Consider the following 17,612-nt stretch of genomic DNA (forward strand, 5'->3'; position numbering starts at 1 on the left):
TGATTTTGGAAAAAAAAACATCGTTGTTAAGAATATGAGTATATGAAATTAAAATGAAATCGCTTGAACGGTAACCAAGGCACCAAGCCTCACCCAACAGCCTAGAAACTTACAGCTCCGAGGGCAGTTCCAACCCAATGACTAAAATAGTTTCTATAGCATTAATAGCCTGTTTGGTTTGGGGCTACTAAACTTTAACTGCTAAACATGGTAACTGAAAGGGACTAAACTTTAGTCCCTAAACTTTAGCCCTTTAGTCCCCAAGAGGTTGCTAAAAGGGACTTAAGGAGACCTTAGATAGGGTATGCCCCTCATTAATGCCTCCTGGCCCCCGCCGTCACCCCTGCCGCCCTCCGTCGCCGTTCGGCCCCCGCCTGTCGCTGCCAGCATCCCTCCGCCGCTGGCCTCCCTCTGATTTGATGCGGGCAGCCTCGATTCATCGCTGGGATCGGCGGCGGCAGGTAGAGGAGCGCGAGATCTAGGCGATTTTGGGGAGCCCAAGCTCTAGGCGGAGGTCCAGGTGACGGTGGAGGTCCGAGTGTGGGCGGTGGAGACTGAGCGGCGCCAACGGAGGTTCAGGAGGGGGTGGGGATCCAGGAGGCAGCGGAGCTCCGAGCTCGAGCGCCGCAGCGTGGAGCTCGCGGAGCCGCGACTTGGTGAGGTGGGAGTGGCGACGGGGGAGCATGCTCGCGGTGGGGGTGGCGAAGGATCCTGGGCATGAGTGCCGGCGCGGAAGGGTAGGGCTTCGGCGGGGACTGGTAGGGAGGCGGTGGTCCAGGTGTTGGCGCGTGCGTTGGGAGGAACATGGTACTAGGCGATGGGTAGCAGGGTAAAAGGATCTTTGTTCAATAGCTTTAATAACCTTTAGTCACTAGAACTAAACAGAGGGACTAAACTTTAGTCCAGTGAATAAGGAGGACTAAAGTTTAGTTTAGTCTCTAAAGGAACCAAACAGGGTCTAAATAGCATGCCATGTAAGCAAAAGAGTGATGTGGCATGCGAGTTAATGAAGGGAGAGAAGGAAATGGTTTCTCATGCAAGAAACCATGTCTACACACAAATCAAGAAATAGGGAAGGGGGATCGGAGAGGAAAGGAGAGAGAAGAGAGGAGATTGGTTGCTACTTCATTTTGAAGAAATCATTTATTGCTAACATAGTTTTATATCTAGCATCTATATGACATGGCAAGCATAGAAACTACGCGGTGGTGTCTTGGGTTGGGACTGATCTAAGATAATTTTTGTAATGCTAAATCATTATGAATTGGCTGCCTCATAGCATGGGAACTGAAATTTACTAGTTACAGCTCTATATGATGCAACATGGAGAAGTCTGAAATTTTCTACTTTTCAGAGGACCCAAGGCATGAGTCAATCATCTCTGGCTGCCCAGTTATAGATTGTTGACTCAGCCAGTGGTGTGGTAGCTAACCGTTTTGGTACCACCATAACGTCACAAGACCTACGGTTCATGTGGCTGCTACGGGGGAAGAAGGTGGAGCACACCTTCAAGAAGATCAACCAAACCGTCTCTATGCTGCTGAAGTGATGGTGTTTGCTGAGAAGGTAAGCTTAGGAAGATCACTGGCGTGAAGACCAAGGAGCTCATGCTATGGCTCAGCGTCGTGGAGGTGTATGTTCCCAAGGCCTCGCTGGAGAAGGCCTCATTGCCGCCGTCACACTACAATAATTGCTCCACCGCCACCTCAGGCAAGGACAGCGTCGCTAACACCCAGCACGCCACCACAATAGCCCCGCACTCTACACCTATGGAGGATCGCACGGCGCCTCCACATGGCCACCAATCTATCGCCGCCACCGTCCAACTCGGAATCTAGATCTAGACCGCCAAGAGAGAGGGGCAAAGGGAAAAGGACAAGTAGGGGAAAGGGGTCCACCATGACCAGATGCTCACGCTGCTGGAAGCCGCCGCTTGGCGGCGAGTTCATTGCCCCTTGTGTCACCTTATGGGAAGGTAACGCGAGGAAGAAGTTGAATCAAATTCAATTCATTTTCTCTCAAACCACAATGTGTTTGAACAAATAATCTATAGATATGATATGGTGATACATTATTGGAGCATATCTCATATAAATGATGTGATGTTTGCAGCTTAGATTTTTGCAAATTATTGCTTTCAAACCAGTACATACATTCAGCCTCAAACCTAAGGGTCCAAAACGTTGTTTGGAGAAGGTCAATTTTTCGGAGTAGAATATTAAAAAAAAAGTAAAATTACATTTTCTTTCGAAAAACATCGAGAAACGCCATTTATCAGTTTCCGCTGCCGTTCGTCACGCTCGAGCTCGAGTCGTGCCCCCCAAATCCGTCCGCCGCCGGCACTCCCGCCACACACTGCTCGCTGCGTCCCATCTCAAGCATCGGACGGGCGTGCCTCGTTCGCGTGGTTGCGGAGCGTGCCGAGGGCCCCTCGCCGCCGTCGCACGCTCGCGCCGTCGTAGCGCGGTTGCCCCGCCGCCGCCGCCGCAGAACGTCGCTGACGCCCTCAGCTCACCACCGATTCAACCGCCGGCGTGGAGGACATCCCCTCCCTCGGCTCACTGGACTGCCTCTGGCCGGTTAGTATCCTATTTGGTTTGTGCCTGAATTGGAGTCGGAATTCGACTGACTGAAATCTGAGGAAGTAAATCCGGGATGGAATCCGATTAAGAATCGGAGGACGATTGAGCACCATCAATTTTATATGAAGTCCGATTTTTTTCCCGCACGGCGTAGCGGTAGGTATCGGTCTTGGATTCTGGTTTCTGGTCAGTGTCACCTACTCGGATCGGGAATTCAGGAGCGTAGCCTTGTTTAGCCATCTATATAAGTGCAATCAACCAGGATCTGCGTACTGCTCCATCCAAGATTTGAAGCTTATTTGCAAGTGTTCCTGCAGAAGCAATTCACCTTCCAGGACGGATTCGGTTGATCGATCTCTTCCAATGGCGACGATGCAGTTGGATGATGAGGAATTCGAGACTGCCGTCGGCACATTGCCAGAGCTGCCGGAGGATGTGTTGATGAGCATCTTTGCCACGTTGGAGATCCCTGACCTTTTAAGAGCAGGTTCTGTTTGCTCGTCCTGGCGTTCAGCCTACACATGCCTGCGCAACCTGGGGAAGTACAAACAGTCCCAGACGCCGTGCCTGCTCTATACTTCTCAATCTGCTGGTGAAAATGTTGCTTGTTTATTCAGCCTTGCGGAAAATAGGACCTACAAGATAACTCTGCCCGAACCACCCATCCGTAGTAGGTTGCTAATGGGTTCCTCCAATGGCTGGTTGATTACTGCAGATGAGAGGTCCGACGTGCACCTTGTCAATCCCATCACTGGTGAACAGATTGCTCTGCCCTCGGTGATCACCATTGAGCATGTGAAGCCCATCTTTGATGATGGCTCGGGCACTATCGACAAATATGAGTTGTCACATCATACTGCTCCCAATATTCTGCGCAAGTATGTCAACTTCAATAAAGCGTTTGTGTTTCCTGATCCATCCACAGGAAGCTACATTGTGGTTCTCATTCACCGGCCAAATTTTCAGCTTTCGTTCATAAGAGCAGGAGATGACAAGTGGACTTGGTTGCCACACGGCGCAGGCTACAGTGATTGCGTATATATGGATGGTCTATTGTATGCATTAAAATCATCTGGAGAAATTCATGCCTTTGATCTCACTAGCTCCACTGTCACAATGAGAGTAGTTATTGGCAGTACGAGGTTGGGTATTTGTGATATTATGTACATTATTCAGGCTCCATGGGGCGATCTGCTGCAAGTTTGGAGGACTGTTGGTAAACCGTACATGTTTACTTGGCATGATGATGATCCAGAGGGGGAGGATGAGGATGATGATGTTATAGAGGAGTATGAAGATGAAGATGACACTGAGAAATGGGACGTACGCACCTTGAGAGTAAAAGTATATAAAGTGGACGTGGAAGCAAAAGGGCTAGTGGAAATAAACAGCTTGCCAAACCATGTGTTGTTTCTTGGGCGCAACAATTCGCTTTGTCTTAGTGCTGATGGATACCCAAAATTGAAGTCAAATCATGCCTACTTCACTGATGATCTGGATCAAGTTACTACGCCAGTAAACAATTATACTCGTGATATAGGAGTTTGGGACTTTAAAAATAGAAGAAAGAAGGTAATTGTGTCTCGGATTTGGTCCAGCTGGCCTTGTCCCACATGGATAACACCCAGTCTTATGAAGCTGAATCTGGCATTCAGCAAATAGATCAACTTTGTGATTTGTTTCAGACATTGAATTTCTTTTGCTATCTTTTGTATTTTTTTCTAGAAAGAAAGGGTTGTAAGTCAGGCATCAGAAAAAAAAATGAAAGATAGGAGTTCTGGCTGCTGTCTGCTCCTGTTAGAACCATTCATGAGTATATTTTCATTTGGAAACATCATGAAGGTGTTACTCATGGTCTCTGTTTTTCTAAGAAAACGGGTCGGCAGCACTTGATTGGATCATTGTAGTCCTGAGCATCAGAGACCAAGCTGCATAATTTTTTGCTAAGGAAACTGGGGGCCTGAACTTGTCTGCAGCAGTGTCCATGGACGAGGAAGACTGAAGTGCTCATTGTTTGTTTACCTTTTTCTTGGTCCGATTTACAGGGTCAGGCTGCGGAAATGGCATCTTCGACCTCATAGACAGTCCACGGAAACCCAGCTCTGAATTATGAGCTCAACTGAACGCTGGCAATTGTTTCTTCAGGTATACCATGGCCAGCAGCTGTTCCTCAGGGCCTGGACCGAGGACCATAGCATCGCCAAGGAATATGGAATGCTTCTCTGGAAGAGTCATCAGAGTTTACACACTGAAAGAGAAGATTACTCAGCATCCACATCTGGTTTTGCCGTCTTTTGGCATATGCCTACTGGAATAAATAGACTAGAGCTGAAATCAATATCATAGTTCATAGTGTTGCTGTGAGATCTGTTGTAATCGTGCTCGAAGCCAGTTAGCCTGTTTTCTCTCTTGATATCTTTGATGAATGAATACGCCACTAAGACAGTTCCTTTATAAGTTTATATGCCACTAATGTCACAATGACCTATATTATTTAGATATCGAGGAAATGCCAACTTTTTAGTGGCATGGAAGGAATTTATCGATGGACTCGTGTGTTGTAGCTAACCAAATTAAATGACTAAAAAGATCCCACTAATAAATTTGTTAACCAAACAGAACTAATTTATTATACACAGTACCACCAGTGGATACCACACTTGCACTAAATCATTAACAGAAAAGGACCCAAATTATAGAGACACAACACCTTAAACAAAATACACACCCTCTAATGGTGTTGGGCATGTTTATCTGGATTGTTGCAGGAAACTGGAAACGTGCAGGCAGCCACATTAAAACCATCAACTTTTCGAAGACCAACGTTGCCAATAATTTTCAGGTTGGCCCCAGAAGTTTGTGCTAGTCAGCATCTGTTGCACTGGTACACTCACTCAGGTAAAGAGAACAGAATGCATCAATTCTTTTTTTTTCTACAAATACAATTCGTGTATTCTCAAACTGCTAGATCGGATCCTGCATATTAACGCAAAGCCGATTTGCATAGTGACCATCATATGATTTATACTGAGTTACACAGGGGAGTAGAAAATGTGCTGGTAGCCAAATGTACTTGCTGCATGCAGATCCAGCACTTTAGCAACAGAAAAAGAACTCAACCTGATCAAAGTTAAACGTTTAAACTCACGAACAGTCAAGAAGCTGTTGAGCATTCGTGAATTCATGAATTTCTTCATGATATATCGATGCTACAGAACTCATCTACACAGTCTTCCAATGACAAACAAATGCACTGATGTTCCAAGTGGAAAGGCATTCTCAATTGTAATACAAAATCCAGTGTGAAACTTTTTTTCATCTCCACTATAACTATCATTCTCATTCATGAGTATGTATATGGCTAAGAAACTGACAGTTAAGCCTATAACTAGACCACAAAACAAGTCTTTCAGTCAAAACCAAGCAGGCATACTATGAGCTGCAACACAATGTATGATATACAGCAATTTCAACGGAAGGGCCACCACTCCTATTGGATGATACTTCCTGGACTCTGGACTTCGCACTGACCTGAAAGAAACTCGCACAGTTTCTCAGGGGCGAGGCCACGTTAGGCTTGCCAAGTGCACAGGCACTAGGAAAAAATTAAAATTCCAGAAATTAGAACTTAATTTCCACCACTTGTGCACTCCCTAAACTCCGATGCGTGCACCACCATCCGGCCCAGCAGCCCACGCTTGTTGCGCTTGCATACTTTCTTTGCAGGTGGGACAACGCAATAAACAAATGGGGCAGTTCAAAGCATTGTATCAGAAAAAATCCACACGGATAGGCTAGTGGTCGTCTGCTGGCCAAGTGTGTCGCGCGCATGACGAGCAAGAGTTGCACTAGTAGAAAAACGACCTTCTATCCCAACAAAAATCTCAGCTGTTTTTGGAATCGAGACTAAAGATAGTCCTAGGTCTAAATTTTCTAGTTCGTGGAGACACTCTAGTCCCGATTGGTGTTACCAACCGCGACTAAAGGAGATTATTAGTCCCGGGTGAAAGACGCGGGACTAAAGATGGAGACCTTTAGTCCTGATTAATTAGTCCTGGTTGGGAAAATGACACCTGCGAAATTGTGGTTGCTCAAAATACAAAAACTTCATTGTCCAGGTTCCAAATTGCAAGTCGCAAAAGATGAGGAGGCATCATTTGCTCATCGCCGGTCGCTGTAGCACGCATCCTTACCAGATCGGTGCCCACGGCCTCAAGCTACTCGTAAGCTTCCTTTTCTATTTCTCTCCGCTACAGCATCCTTCCGAAATCTTGTTTTGCTCCAAATTTCAATGGTACGCAACTAATTTCCTCATGAATATTTTGGGTGCAAATCAATTTGTTTGAAGTAATAAGGTAGTGTTTCAATTTCTTTAGTCACCAATTCTGATTCATTCATTTAAATTGCAATGTTAGGGTCTGCATTTAGAGGTTTTGCTTTTGCAAATTGCAACAAATAGGCAACTAAGAAAGGATCCATCAATATTTGAGACTTGGGGTATTGCAGTAATAAACAAAATCATGTAATCGGGAAATTGGTGCAATAATATGTATTTTTCATCTCTTAATTATTTTGGAAGTGTCCCTATATTTTAATTGGTGCAAATCGATCCTTTAATTTATTATATCGATGCACTAATCATGCTCATCCTAACACTTTTCCCTACAATATTTGGTCACATACATCATTTTAGTAAGTATTTTTACTGTTACCATTTTGTTGTTGTATAGGTTAGACATAGATTTTTATACATATACAAATTGGTGTGCACTCAAGTCGTCCGTGCTCTAGCTTCGCCCCTGACAGTGGGTGTCACCTCCTCCGCCCGCACCACAAAGTAAAGTAAAGCAATGCAAGCGAATAGAGTAGAGCATGCATAACAAAATTGACTGACTCACCTGCTACCTGCCACTTGTGCACTAACCACATCACGTCACCAATCGTAAGGGTGCCCCCGACAATGCTCCCCACCACAATCCCAGCCAACACCCCACCAGACGGCCCAGTAGGCCGCTGCGTCTCGGGCGGTGGAGGGCTATACAGCAGCGGCTGGTGGGGCGGAGGAGCTGGGGACGATGGTGGTGGAGGGGGAGGAGGGGCAGTAGCTGGTGGTTGGAATTGCCTGCTTGCGGCCCCCGCACGTGCCTTAAAGCATCCACACTGAGTCGATGCCGAGGTTGGCTTCAGCGAAGGCACGGTACTCGCCGACGCTGCAGAGACAGCTGCGGTCCTGGTTGTCTACAGTGTCCAGCACCGTCGAGCAGCAGCTGGGAGGAGGAACGACTGTCAAGAGTGTACACTGCTCCGCAAGCCTTGCACTCCACTCCACTCCCGAAAGGGTATGTATAAGAGAAAATTCCTTATTTGACACCGGGAAAATGACTCGTTTCTTTCTTGATCCTGAAATTTTCTTCATTCTTTATTTAACACTCATTTCAACTTTCATCCCTAACATGACACCACCGTCCATTCCGTTAGCTGCTGCCATTAGATGCTTCGGGACACCCTGTCAGATATTTCGACACCGGTCAAAATTGCCCTCGTGTTTGGATTCATCCCCTCCGTCACTTGTTCTGGACAGGAGCCGCTCCTCACCCGTGCCTTTGTCTCCGACGGGCGGGGCGCGAATGCGGCGGGCGCGAGCCTCGTCGGGCGGGGCGCGAAGGCCGGCGTCTGGATTCCAGGCGCTTGCCCTGGCTGCCTTCGAGCCCCACGGCGCGTCGCCTCGATTCCATGTGCTCAACTTTGCAAGAGCCGAGCCTGTGCAAAAGGTCTTCTTTGATGCCGATTTCGAAGAATCTGAAGATGATACTCTCTCGGACACCGATGGTGATGCCTATGGAGGCGGTGAATTGTGTGATTTGTGTGAGGAGAGCTGCAAGTTTTGTGTTAAAGGCCTTGAGGTATTCTCGTCAGAGACCGGCAAGTACGTGCAGAGCCACGTTTGCCGTGAGTCCCGTGTCAGGCTGGTGGAAGGAATGGGCAGTGTGTTCATCAGTGGCTTTGTTAATTTGCTCACTCATGAGAGGAAGGTTCTTGCTGTCGATCCAGAAGGCTGGGCATGCCGTCTAATTTCCTTGCCTGTATCCAGCTTGTTTGGGTTGGTTGGGTGCCTATGCTGTACAAGAAGACTGCACCTGCACCATGATGCAGATTTGGACTCTGAAGGATTTCGAGAAGGGAGAGTGGATACTGAAGCACCGATTTGAGATCAAAGATACTGTTTGATTATGCTGGTAATGCCTTGTGCTCAGAAATTTTCTACGTAGTTGTGTTTCATCCTGAAAGGGATCTGGTGTTCCTCCCTGTTGAAGGATACAAGATGCTCTCCTATAATTTGATCAACACCGAAGTAAAGGAGATATGCAAGTTGGAACCAGAAACAAGGCCTAGATTCCTAGTTTATGTGCCCTCATATGCAGATTTTGTGAATTGATAATTTTGATACGCTAATTCCCACTGGCATTAAAGTGAACATCTGGGAATTATAGTGTGTGTTCTTTTAAATCTGTAGAATATCATCGTTAATTTAAATGAATGTTTGGTCTGTTCATTTTCGTTTACATATTCTCCTTATTAACCATTGTTCTTTATCAGTTGCAGTACTTAAAATTGATTTTGCTAATATGGAAGAGAAGTGAACAAATATTTATCTCCGGTGCCTGTTTAAAATGTCATTTGAGTTTACAAGGAATTGGTCAAATCATCCATCTATGCAAAACACAACTGCATGCATTTGTTAGGATTTTGTGCTAAGCATCTTGCAGGTGACTTGGGCACATACTCTTAAGCAATAGGATTGTGGTGAGAGGATTAAGAAAACGCACAGTGCTCGACGAATTTGTGTTCCGACTACCTCAACACGAGGAAAGACTTGCTGCATCATCTGAGAAAATGCTGTACAAAAATGATGAAAAAAATAAAAACGGCAGCCAGGCAGCCGGTGTGCATGCGCCCACCAGGAGCGCCCAGCCAGTTTGCATGCGCCCAGCCAGCGCCCAGTCTGCATGCGCACGTCTTGCTTACGAGGAGGGGCAAAAGGATCTTTTCAACAGGCACTTTGATGCCGTTAGCTAACGGAATGGACTGCGGTATCATATTAGGGATGAAAGTTGAAGTGAGTGTTAAATAAGAAAGGCAGAAAATTTCAGAGCCAAAAAGGAACGGGTCATTTTCCCAAAATCATATAGGAAATTTTGTCTACGTTTAAACACACTCCACTCCACTTCCTCCCAGTCGCACACTCGCGCTCCCGAATCCCCACCCGCTGCTGCCGCTGGCCGCACACCTCTGCCGCCAGGCCCTATGAGGGCCCCATTCAGCACCGGCGCAGAGGTTGAGGTCCTTGTCGACGGTGACTTCTACGGCCACTGGCGCGAGGCCACCGTCGTCGGGTTTGTGCCCGCCCGCCGCCGCGACTCCCACAGCGCGCCAGACCGGTACGAGGTGGCGGCCTACACCCACCTGGAGGAAGGCCACGGCCGGCAGCGTCATGCTCGCAGCCGTGTCCACCCGCGGCCCCCACCTCTTTTGGCATCCTCGCGGCGCTTCCTCCTCCACAACGCGGTCGAGGCGTTCCGCAGGGATGCTTGGCGCACTGTCCTCGTCGTGTCCGCCTCCCCCTCCGCCGTCACCGTGGCGTTCCCCGTCACCCGCAAGGCCATCGAGTTCGCGCCCGGCCTCGTCCGCCCCCGCCGAGTCTATGTCGACGGTGATTGGGTGGGTGGGTCCCCCGTCACGGGCCGCGATGATGGATCAGGCTCAGGCCTATCTCCAGCTCGCCAGGGTCTACGAGGTTGGGAACAAGGTCGAGGTGGTGAGGAGCGGGATAATGTGGGGGTCTCCGCTACGATGGCGAGGGTGGTCGACGACCTCAGCTACGTGGTGGAGTACGACGACGACCTAGATCTGCAGGAGGAGGAGGAGGAGGAGGAGGAGGAGGAGGAGGAGGTGGACGGCGGTGGCGCAAGGAAGGCCGCCATGCACGGAGTACCCGCACTGCAAATTGATTAGGCCGGCCATGGTGCGTTTGCTGCAGTGGAGGCGTACTGTGACGAGGTGTGGTCGCCGGCAGTGGTGTGCAGGGTCGTCGGGGTGGGTGAGTTTGAGGTCAGTATCCATGGCAATGAAGCTAAGCCGCTAGCTGGTGACCGACAAGGTCAGGCCGCAGTACAACTGGGATGGCAAACTAACAGTGGACGATTGTGACTGCTAAGGTGATACAGCTAGCAGGTAAGATTTTATTCCAGCTTGTTTGCTGTTCTCAAGCCTTGTGATGATGCATACATCATGCCTTCACACTTGGTGTGTTCACTCACGTACCCAGTCACCAGGTTCCATTTGACAAGAACGCACCTTTGTGCTGGCCACTAATCGAAGCATGGTGTTTAAGGAGGTACCACATTTAATTTCCTTCCACTCCGAGAATTCCTGCCAATGCTGCGTGAAGGTACGGGCTAGAAAAAAAAATTGCGAGAGGCTATACACAAAAATTAAACGCACACAACTTACAGAAGCAAAAAATAAAAAGAAAATAAGGTCACCTCATCCAAAAAAGGGACCGCTAGAGTGAAGAACGGGCTATAAGCAGAAATTAAACACGTACAAGTTACAGAAACAAAAAATAAAAAAATACGCCGTTGCCGGGGATCGAACCCGGGTCACCCGCGTGACAGGCGGGAATACTCACCACTATACTACAACGACTTTGACGCTTGCTTCTCGATTAAACCCTTGTAATAGTATGTAATGAGAGGAAAAGATTCCAGTTCGACAGTTCAGGTGGCACAGGACTGTTGCCCTGTATAAGCATCTGTTTCAGATCAAAGAAAATATCAGTATTTTGCAGAGTTAGAAATGAAGTTGCCACACACCCTTCTTCCCTGCACGCCCTGCTCTCCCAATGCGATGTGTGTATGCATGCCTCGATTGAATTAGGCATCTCATAGTTAATCACATGGGCAAAATCAGGGGATGGTGAAATAGTACTCGTATTTGTTTCAGAAAACGTCTGAAAACCAAAGACACAAGTACGTATTTGTTTAAGACTTATCTGAAACCAATCCAAACGTTTCGGTCTTTTCCGTTTGCTAGATCGAGCTCTGCAAACAAAACATACAGCAACTCTGGTTTCTCATATATATGCAACAACAAACCCACACACGCCAGATTCAGGCATGTTTTCAACTCCAGACTAAGGCGACCATTGATTTTTTTTTCTTTTCTTTCACATGTGTGTTGCAGATTCAAGATTCGAAAAGATATAACGAGTCTGATCCTGAATGCTTTTACCAGATTAGTCACAAGTAACAAACTAACAACTTTCTGAGTACGTATCCAACTAATTTTCATATGAAGTTGCATGTTGCATATAAAGTTGTGGTTTTTCATTGTTATATGATAATTTTCTTGACTGTAAAAATATTTTGAGATCAAATGAAACATATTCATTCTAGCCAAAGTACTGGGGGTACATAGACTACGATAAATGCAGTGCAGGTTTACTGATAAGGCAAAACGCATGACAGAAATTGACACCAACAATCAAGCAGAAATATTAAGAATTTAAGATCATCCTAAACAAAGGCAAAACTCTTAAGGCCCTCACATGAGACCCGGATTGGATCAACCTCACCGAAGCTAAAGAGTTATCTCACCATTAAACTGATACAATCTTCCATTACCACTACCACTATCACCACCACCACCACCACTACACTTTTTCCAACTTGACCCAGAAGCCTTCACCCGAGTACCGATGTTTGTCAAGCACTCAAAAAAGAATCCGTTATTGGTCTCTCACCTATAGAGGTGCCCCAGTGCTGCAGAAATTAACAGATTTAAAGAAATGGCATCAGCTGATTGAGGAATAGGATTACCCGCATTGGGCATTTATTCTTAACAAACACAAGGACCTGCACGCTGCTGCTAAGGGAAAACAAAACAGGCAAATATAGCTAATTTACTATCGCCAGCTCCACCAATTAACAGACTCGTTTGATTAACCCCTGACTGCAGGAAAAAAACACCTAACTTAGTCGCAATTTCTTCTGTAAGTTTAGCAATTTTTGGTCTATTCACAGCATATATGTTCTATGGATCTAACTATTGTATTTTTGTAATTTGAATTTTCTATATTCCCTTGAAAAAGGGAACCCACAAACTCTTTATAGATGAGATTACCATTCATATCCTAATGAATTTACAATGCTGATTGCTAAAGATAGGCACTATGCTTGTACCAACAATGCACAAACTAGAAACCCATGTAGGTAATCACATTCTTGGTTTCTCTCCGGCTAGAGAAATAACTTTTTCATATTAAAAGGATTCTGGAGACCTTCCTGGCCCAACAACACATCCTAAATTTTAGGCCAGTTGTCAAGAACCATCCTCTGTCCATAATAGGTGCAATTAATGAATAAATTCCTAAGTATGCCTCCCAAAGTCCCAATTCTAAGAATGGTCCATCGCAATTGTATTTGTGACATAGGTTTAAATCATGGTGTGGTAGTCTGCATTAATATACGCATTGTTCTTCAACACATATACATCTGATATAGTTTCATGCTACTAACCGAAATAGCACTAATCCTGAATATCAGCGAGTCATGATGAAATAGAGCTCGACAGCAGAATAAAAAAATTACCACCCTTAAGACCATATATAACCACTACTACTAATACCAAATTTTCCCCTTGACAAAGAAGCTTTCACATGAGCACCTTAAGTTTGTGAAGCGCTTGAAGCATCCACTTTTGGTCCCTCATCACCTGTAGAGGCCATATCCAGTGCTACAGAAATTGACAAATTTAGGAAATATCATCAGCTTATTGAAAACAGGAAAAACACCTATCCACTAGTAAGTTTCTGAAAGGCTAAACAAACAGGAAAACAAGTAAAAACACTAACTTATTATCCACATACCCACTAGTTAACAGCCACACTTGATCAATAAGATAAGAGGACTCGTAGCTGAAGAAAAACACCTACCTTTCTTTAACACAGATAACCATCCAAATTCCTTTGTTGTTAAGTGACACCAACAGATCTTAACTAAGGAATGTACGTGGTTAAAGATATGTGCGATGCTTGTATTTAGAGCATAACTGTAGAAACCAGAAACCCGTGTAGGTGACGTTCTTTTCTTAAATGTATGCTGGGGACCTTTCAGGACTCAAGATCCCATTCCCAATCCAAAACATGAGTTAGACATGAATAAATTTCCCAAAGTATGTCTACCCAATTCTAGGAATGGTCCATAACAAATAAAAGAAGCCATTTGTGACATAGGTCGATAGCACATTGCGCATAAACATCGGTTATATTTCCATATTAGTAACTGAAATAGTAATAAATCAAAAAATTGGCAATCATAGCTAAGTAAAGTTGTACGTGTTAAAGGATAGACAAGGCTGCAATGCTAGTAGTACCTGGAGTGCAAGAGCTCACGTAGGGAACAACCTTGAAGTTGGAATTGGACTCTACTACTATCCTCTCGGCCCGGCCGGAGTTTAGATGAACAGTGAATAGCCCATCATCCTTCCCTATGAAAATGACACCGACACTGTCCGCGACGGCAACCACGTAAGGTGGGCGTGCAGCATACACATAAGGTGAGACTGAGATGTTACAATCCGAAACTGGTAGCAGCTTATCAAGGTCGATGACTCTCTGTTGTGCCCATCCAGCATATCCGTCCGCACCAGCCTCCCTCGACCACAGAGACAGCTTGGACTCCTGTATGGTGGCGAATCCCAGCCCACCATCCTCCGCTTGCATGAGGACAATGTGCCGTGCATGGAATTCTGATGGTAGATCGATGAACGCCAGTTCTCGCTTTCCCAATTCATACTTGAGGATCATCAGCCCGTAGTTGAAGTACAGAGCATTCCCCACATGGGCGTGCAGTCTAATCATGATCCAGTCGTTGGGGTGCTGCACTGTGATCGGTTCGCTCCATGTACCTTGGTCGGATGAGTATTCATAGGCGGACGTGCGCATCTGTGACACATCTGTGACAACGACGACGACGAGGAAGGGGCCCCCGCGGCAGTCGAGATGGTCGCAGCCTGCCGTTGCGCAGAGAACCGCGGCACCCCATGAATAGGGCCGGAATTCCAGAATAGGCAGGCTCTGCGCGCCGTCGGTGACGGGGTCCCACACGATGAACCTCGTCCCCGTGGGCGAGAACGACTCCAAAGCGGTCGCCAGCACGCGGCCGTGGCGGGCGTCGATCGCGTTCCAGTCCTCCCGGAAGGCGTGGGGCGGGCGGAAGGAGGAGGCCGGCACGAAGTCGGTGCCGGACCTGCGCGCGTAGAGGAAGCCGAGCATGGGGGCCGCGGGGTGGAGCTCGCGGAACCTGCGGCGGAAGGTGGCGCCGGAGATGAGGCGGCACCAGCGCTTGCAGCCGACCGCGGCGCGGACGAGGGTCGCGGGGTCGTCCGGCGGGACGCGGAGGAGCACCTCCTCGACGAGTTCCTCCATCAGAGGAGGCCCCAGCGGCGGTGGATCCATGGCCGAACCCCGCCCGACGCCGGGCGGCGGCGGCGCTAGGGTTCGGTCGGGGGATCGGGGAAACGGAGAAGGGAAAATAGATGCGGCTTCCGTAAAATACAACCCAAAGACCTCAACCCCTCGACCCGTAAAATACCACTGAAAAATGTACTAAAACTCACATTCCATCACATTTTTTCACCGAAAATTTATTTTTTCCACTTTTCAGCGCATAACGTGAACATGAAAGGACCCTTTTACCAATTGGCTTGATGATCAACAAAAAATGCGCCCGTCCGCCAGGTGCTCCGCAACGTCACCTGCCGCGCGCGCCCCGGGGAGCTGCTCGCCATCGTCAGGCCCAGCGGCGCCGGCACGTCGACCCTGCTCGATATCCTCACCGGCCGCCTCTCCCCTTCCCCGGCGCCCGAGCTGCTCCTCCTCGACGGCACCGCCGCCACCAGCGCCGACCGATCCGCCGCGTCTCCGGCTACGTCACCCAACGGGACGTACGTGCTCTTCCCGCTGCTGACGGTGCGCGAGACGCTGCTCTTCAGCGCACGGCTTCGCCTGGGCCCGACGGTGCCCGGCAAGGATATGGACGCCCGCGTGGACGCGCTCCTGGACGACCTGACCCTGCGCCGCGCTGCCGCCACCAGGATCAAGGACCTCTCCGGCGGGAAGCGCAGGCGCGTCTCCATCGGCGTGGAGGCCGTCCACGACCCCGCGGTGCTCATCCTGGACGAGCCCACCTCCGGCCTCGACAGCGCCTCCACGCTCTAGATCGTGGGCGTGCTCCGCGCCATGGCCGAGACACGCGGCCGGACCGTGCTGCTCAGAATCCACCAGCCGGGCGCGCGCAACGTCAAGATGTTCGACTACTCCGTCCTCCTCCTCGCCGCTGGCTCCGTCCTCCCGGGCGCGCGAGGTGGCGGTGCTGTCGCAGCGCTTCTTCAAGAACGTGGCGCGGATGCGGCAGCTCTTCGCGTGCCGCATGGTGTGCATGCTGGTGGCGGGGCTGGCGCTGTGGGCTCCATCTTCTACGACCTCGGCGAGGACAAGGTGGCAGAGCGCGTCGGCCTCTTCGCCTTCCTGCTCACCTTCCTCCTCTCCTCCACCACGGAGGCGCTGCCCATCTTCCTGCAGGAGCGCGACATCCTTGCCAAGGAGACGTGGTCGGGGGCCTACCGCGTGTCCTCCTACGTGCTCGCCAACGCCGTCGTGTTCCTGCCCTTCTAGCTAGCGCTCGCCGTCGTGTTCGCGGCGCCGGTGTACTAGCTCACGGGGCTCCGCCGCATGACGGCAGCGTTCGGCTACTTCCTGCTGGTGGTGTAGCTCATCCTGTACACGGCCAACTCGGTGGTGGTGTGCTTCACGGTGGCGGCACCGAACTTCGTGGTGGGGAACGCGGCGATCCAGGGCATCATGGGCTCCTTCTTCCTTTTCTCGGGCTACTTCATCGCATGGTCGTCGGCGATGCTGGGGTGCTGGTGTTCATGCACTACCTGTCGAGCCGCCAGGTGAGGAACCCATTGGCATGGAACTTATGCTGGAAGATCCACTTGCCCGACACAACATTGGCATCGAGCCGCCGCGAGACGAGGCGCCAGGTGTCATTGTCGATGAGGGCCTGGAACTCATCGACCATGGCAGCATGCCAGTTGGCGTCAGCCAGAGCACTGTGGTAGTTCATCGGAATCGGAGAGGGCGAAGAAGAAGGCGAGGCCGTCAACCCCTGATAGTGCACTCGCTGGATGGCCCCAGCCATAGAGCGTGTGACAGGGCACGAAGGAGCAGGAGGTGGTGATGAGGAGGGCTTAGGGGCTGTAGGCGCAAGGGGCGCTAGGGCCACGGGAGTCAATAGGGTAGGAGGCGTCGGGGCCGTAGGTGGCCGCCGGGTGTAGTAATGAGGTAGAGGCGCCACCAACGGGCCGAGGAGTGCCAGGAGACGAGGAGGGCTCCCGACGGCAGGAGCAGGGATGATGACCAAGGGGGCCGGCACCACTAGCTGGCCAAGGGGCGCCGGCGATGAGGAGGGCTCCCGGCGGCGGGAGCAAGGACGGCGCCCAAGCGGGTCGTGCTGGCGGAGCCGTCGGTAGGGCTGACAAGCAAAGGAGAGGGTGGCATCCTGCCCGCAGATGAAGCGGGGTACACGGTCCGTCCATGTACCAGAATGGTGAGGTCGTCATCAGTGAGTTCCTGCAAAACAACAGGTGAGGGCCGCGGCTGCTCAACGTCCAAGGACGGAGCGACCGAGGTAGGAGTAGGAGCATCGGAGGGGCTCGATAAGAGGAGGTTGAGCTGCGATGAGTGAGTAGGGTGGGAGAAGAAGGGAAAAATGGATTCTTTGAAGACAACATGATGAGAGATGATGACTCAACGGGTGGACAAGTCAAGGCAGCGGTACCCCTTGTGAGACGAGGGATAACCGAGGAAGACACAGGCCGTGGAACAAGGAGCAAGCTTGTGGCATGCCGTGGCTAAGAGGTTAGGGCAGCAAAGACAACCGAATACACGCAAGTAAGAGTACTCGG

At 49.4% G+C, this 17,612-nt stretch overlaps 1 protein-coding gene, 1 non-coding gene and 1 pseudogene across 2 annotated transcripts; 2 read left to right on the forward strand and 1 right to left on the reverse strand.

Annotated features, from left to right (window-relative positions):
• The first annotated feature begins 2,888 nt into the window (after positions 1-2,888).
• Positions 2,889-4,244, forward strand: LOC117842746 (F-box protein SKIP23). Its single transcript, XM_034723256.2, has one exon. The coding sequence runs from the start codon at positions 2,946-2,948 to the stop codon at positions 4,242-4,244; it is 1,299 nt and encodes a 432-aa protein (XP_034579147.2). The 5' UTR covers positions 2,889-2,945.
• Positions 4,245-9,887: 5,643 nt separating this feature from the next.
• Positions 9,888-16,766, forward strand: LOC117842750 (ABC transporter G family member 5-like; annotated as a pseudogene).
• TRNAD-GUC (transfer RNA aspartic acid (anticodon GUC)) lies at positions 11,217-11,288 on the reverse strand. Its single transcript has one exon. It is a non-coding gene; the product is annotated as a tRNA-Asp (tRNA).
• Positions 16,767-17,612: the final 846 nt, after the last annotated feature.

This window comes from Setaria viridis, chromosome 2, assembly GCF_005286985.2.
Source record: "Setaria viridis chromosome 2, Setaria_viridis_v4.0, whole genome shotgun sequence".
NCBI classification, from domain to species: Eukaryota; Viridiplantae; Streptophyta; class Magnoliopsida; order Poales; family Poaceae; genus Setaria; species Setaria viridis.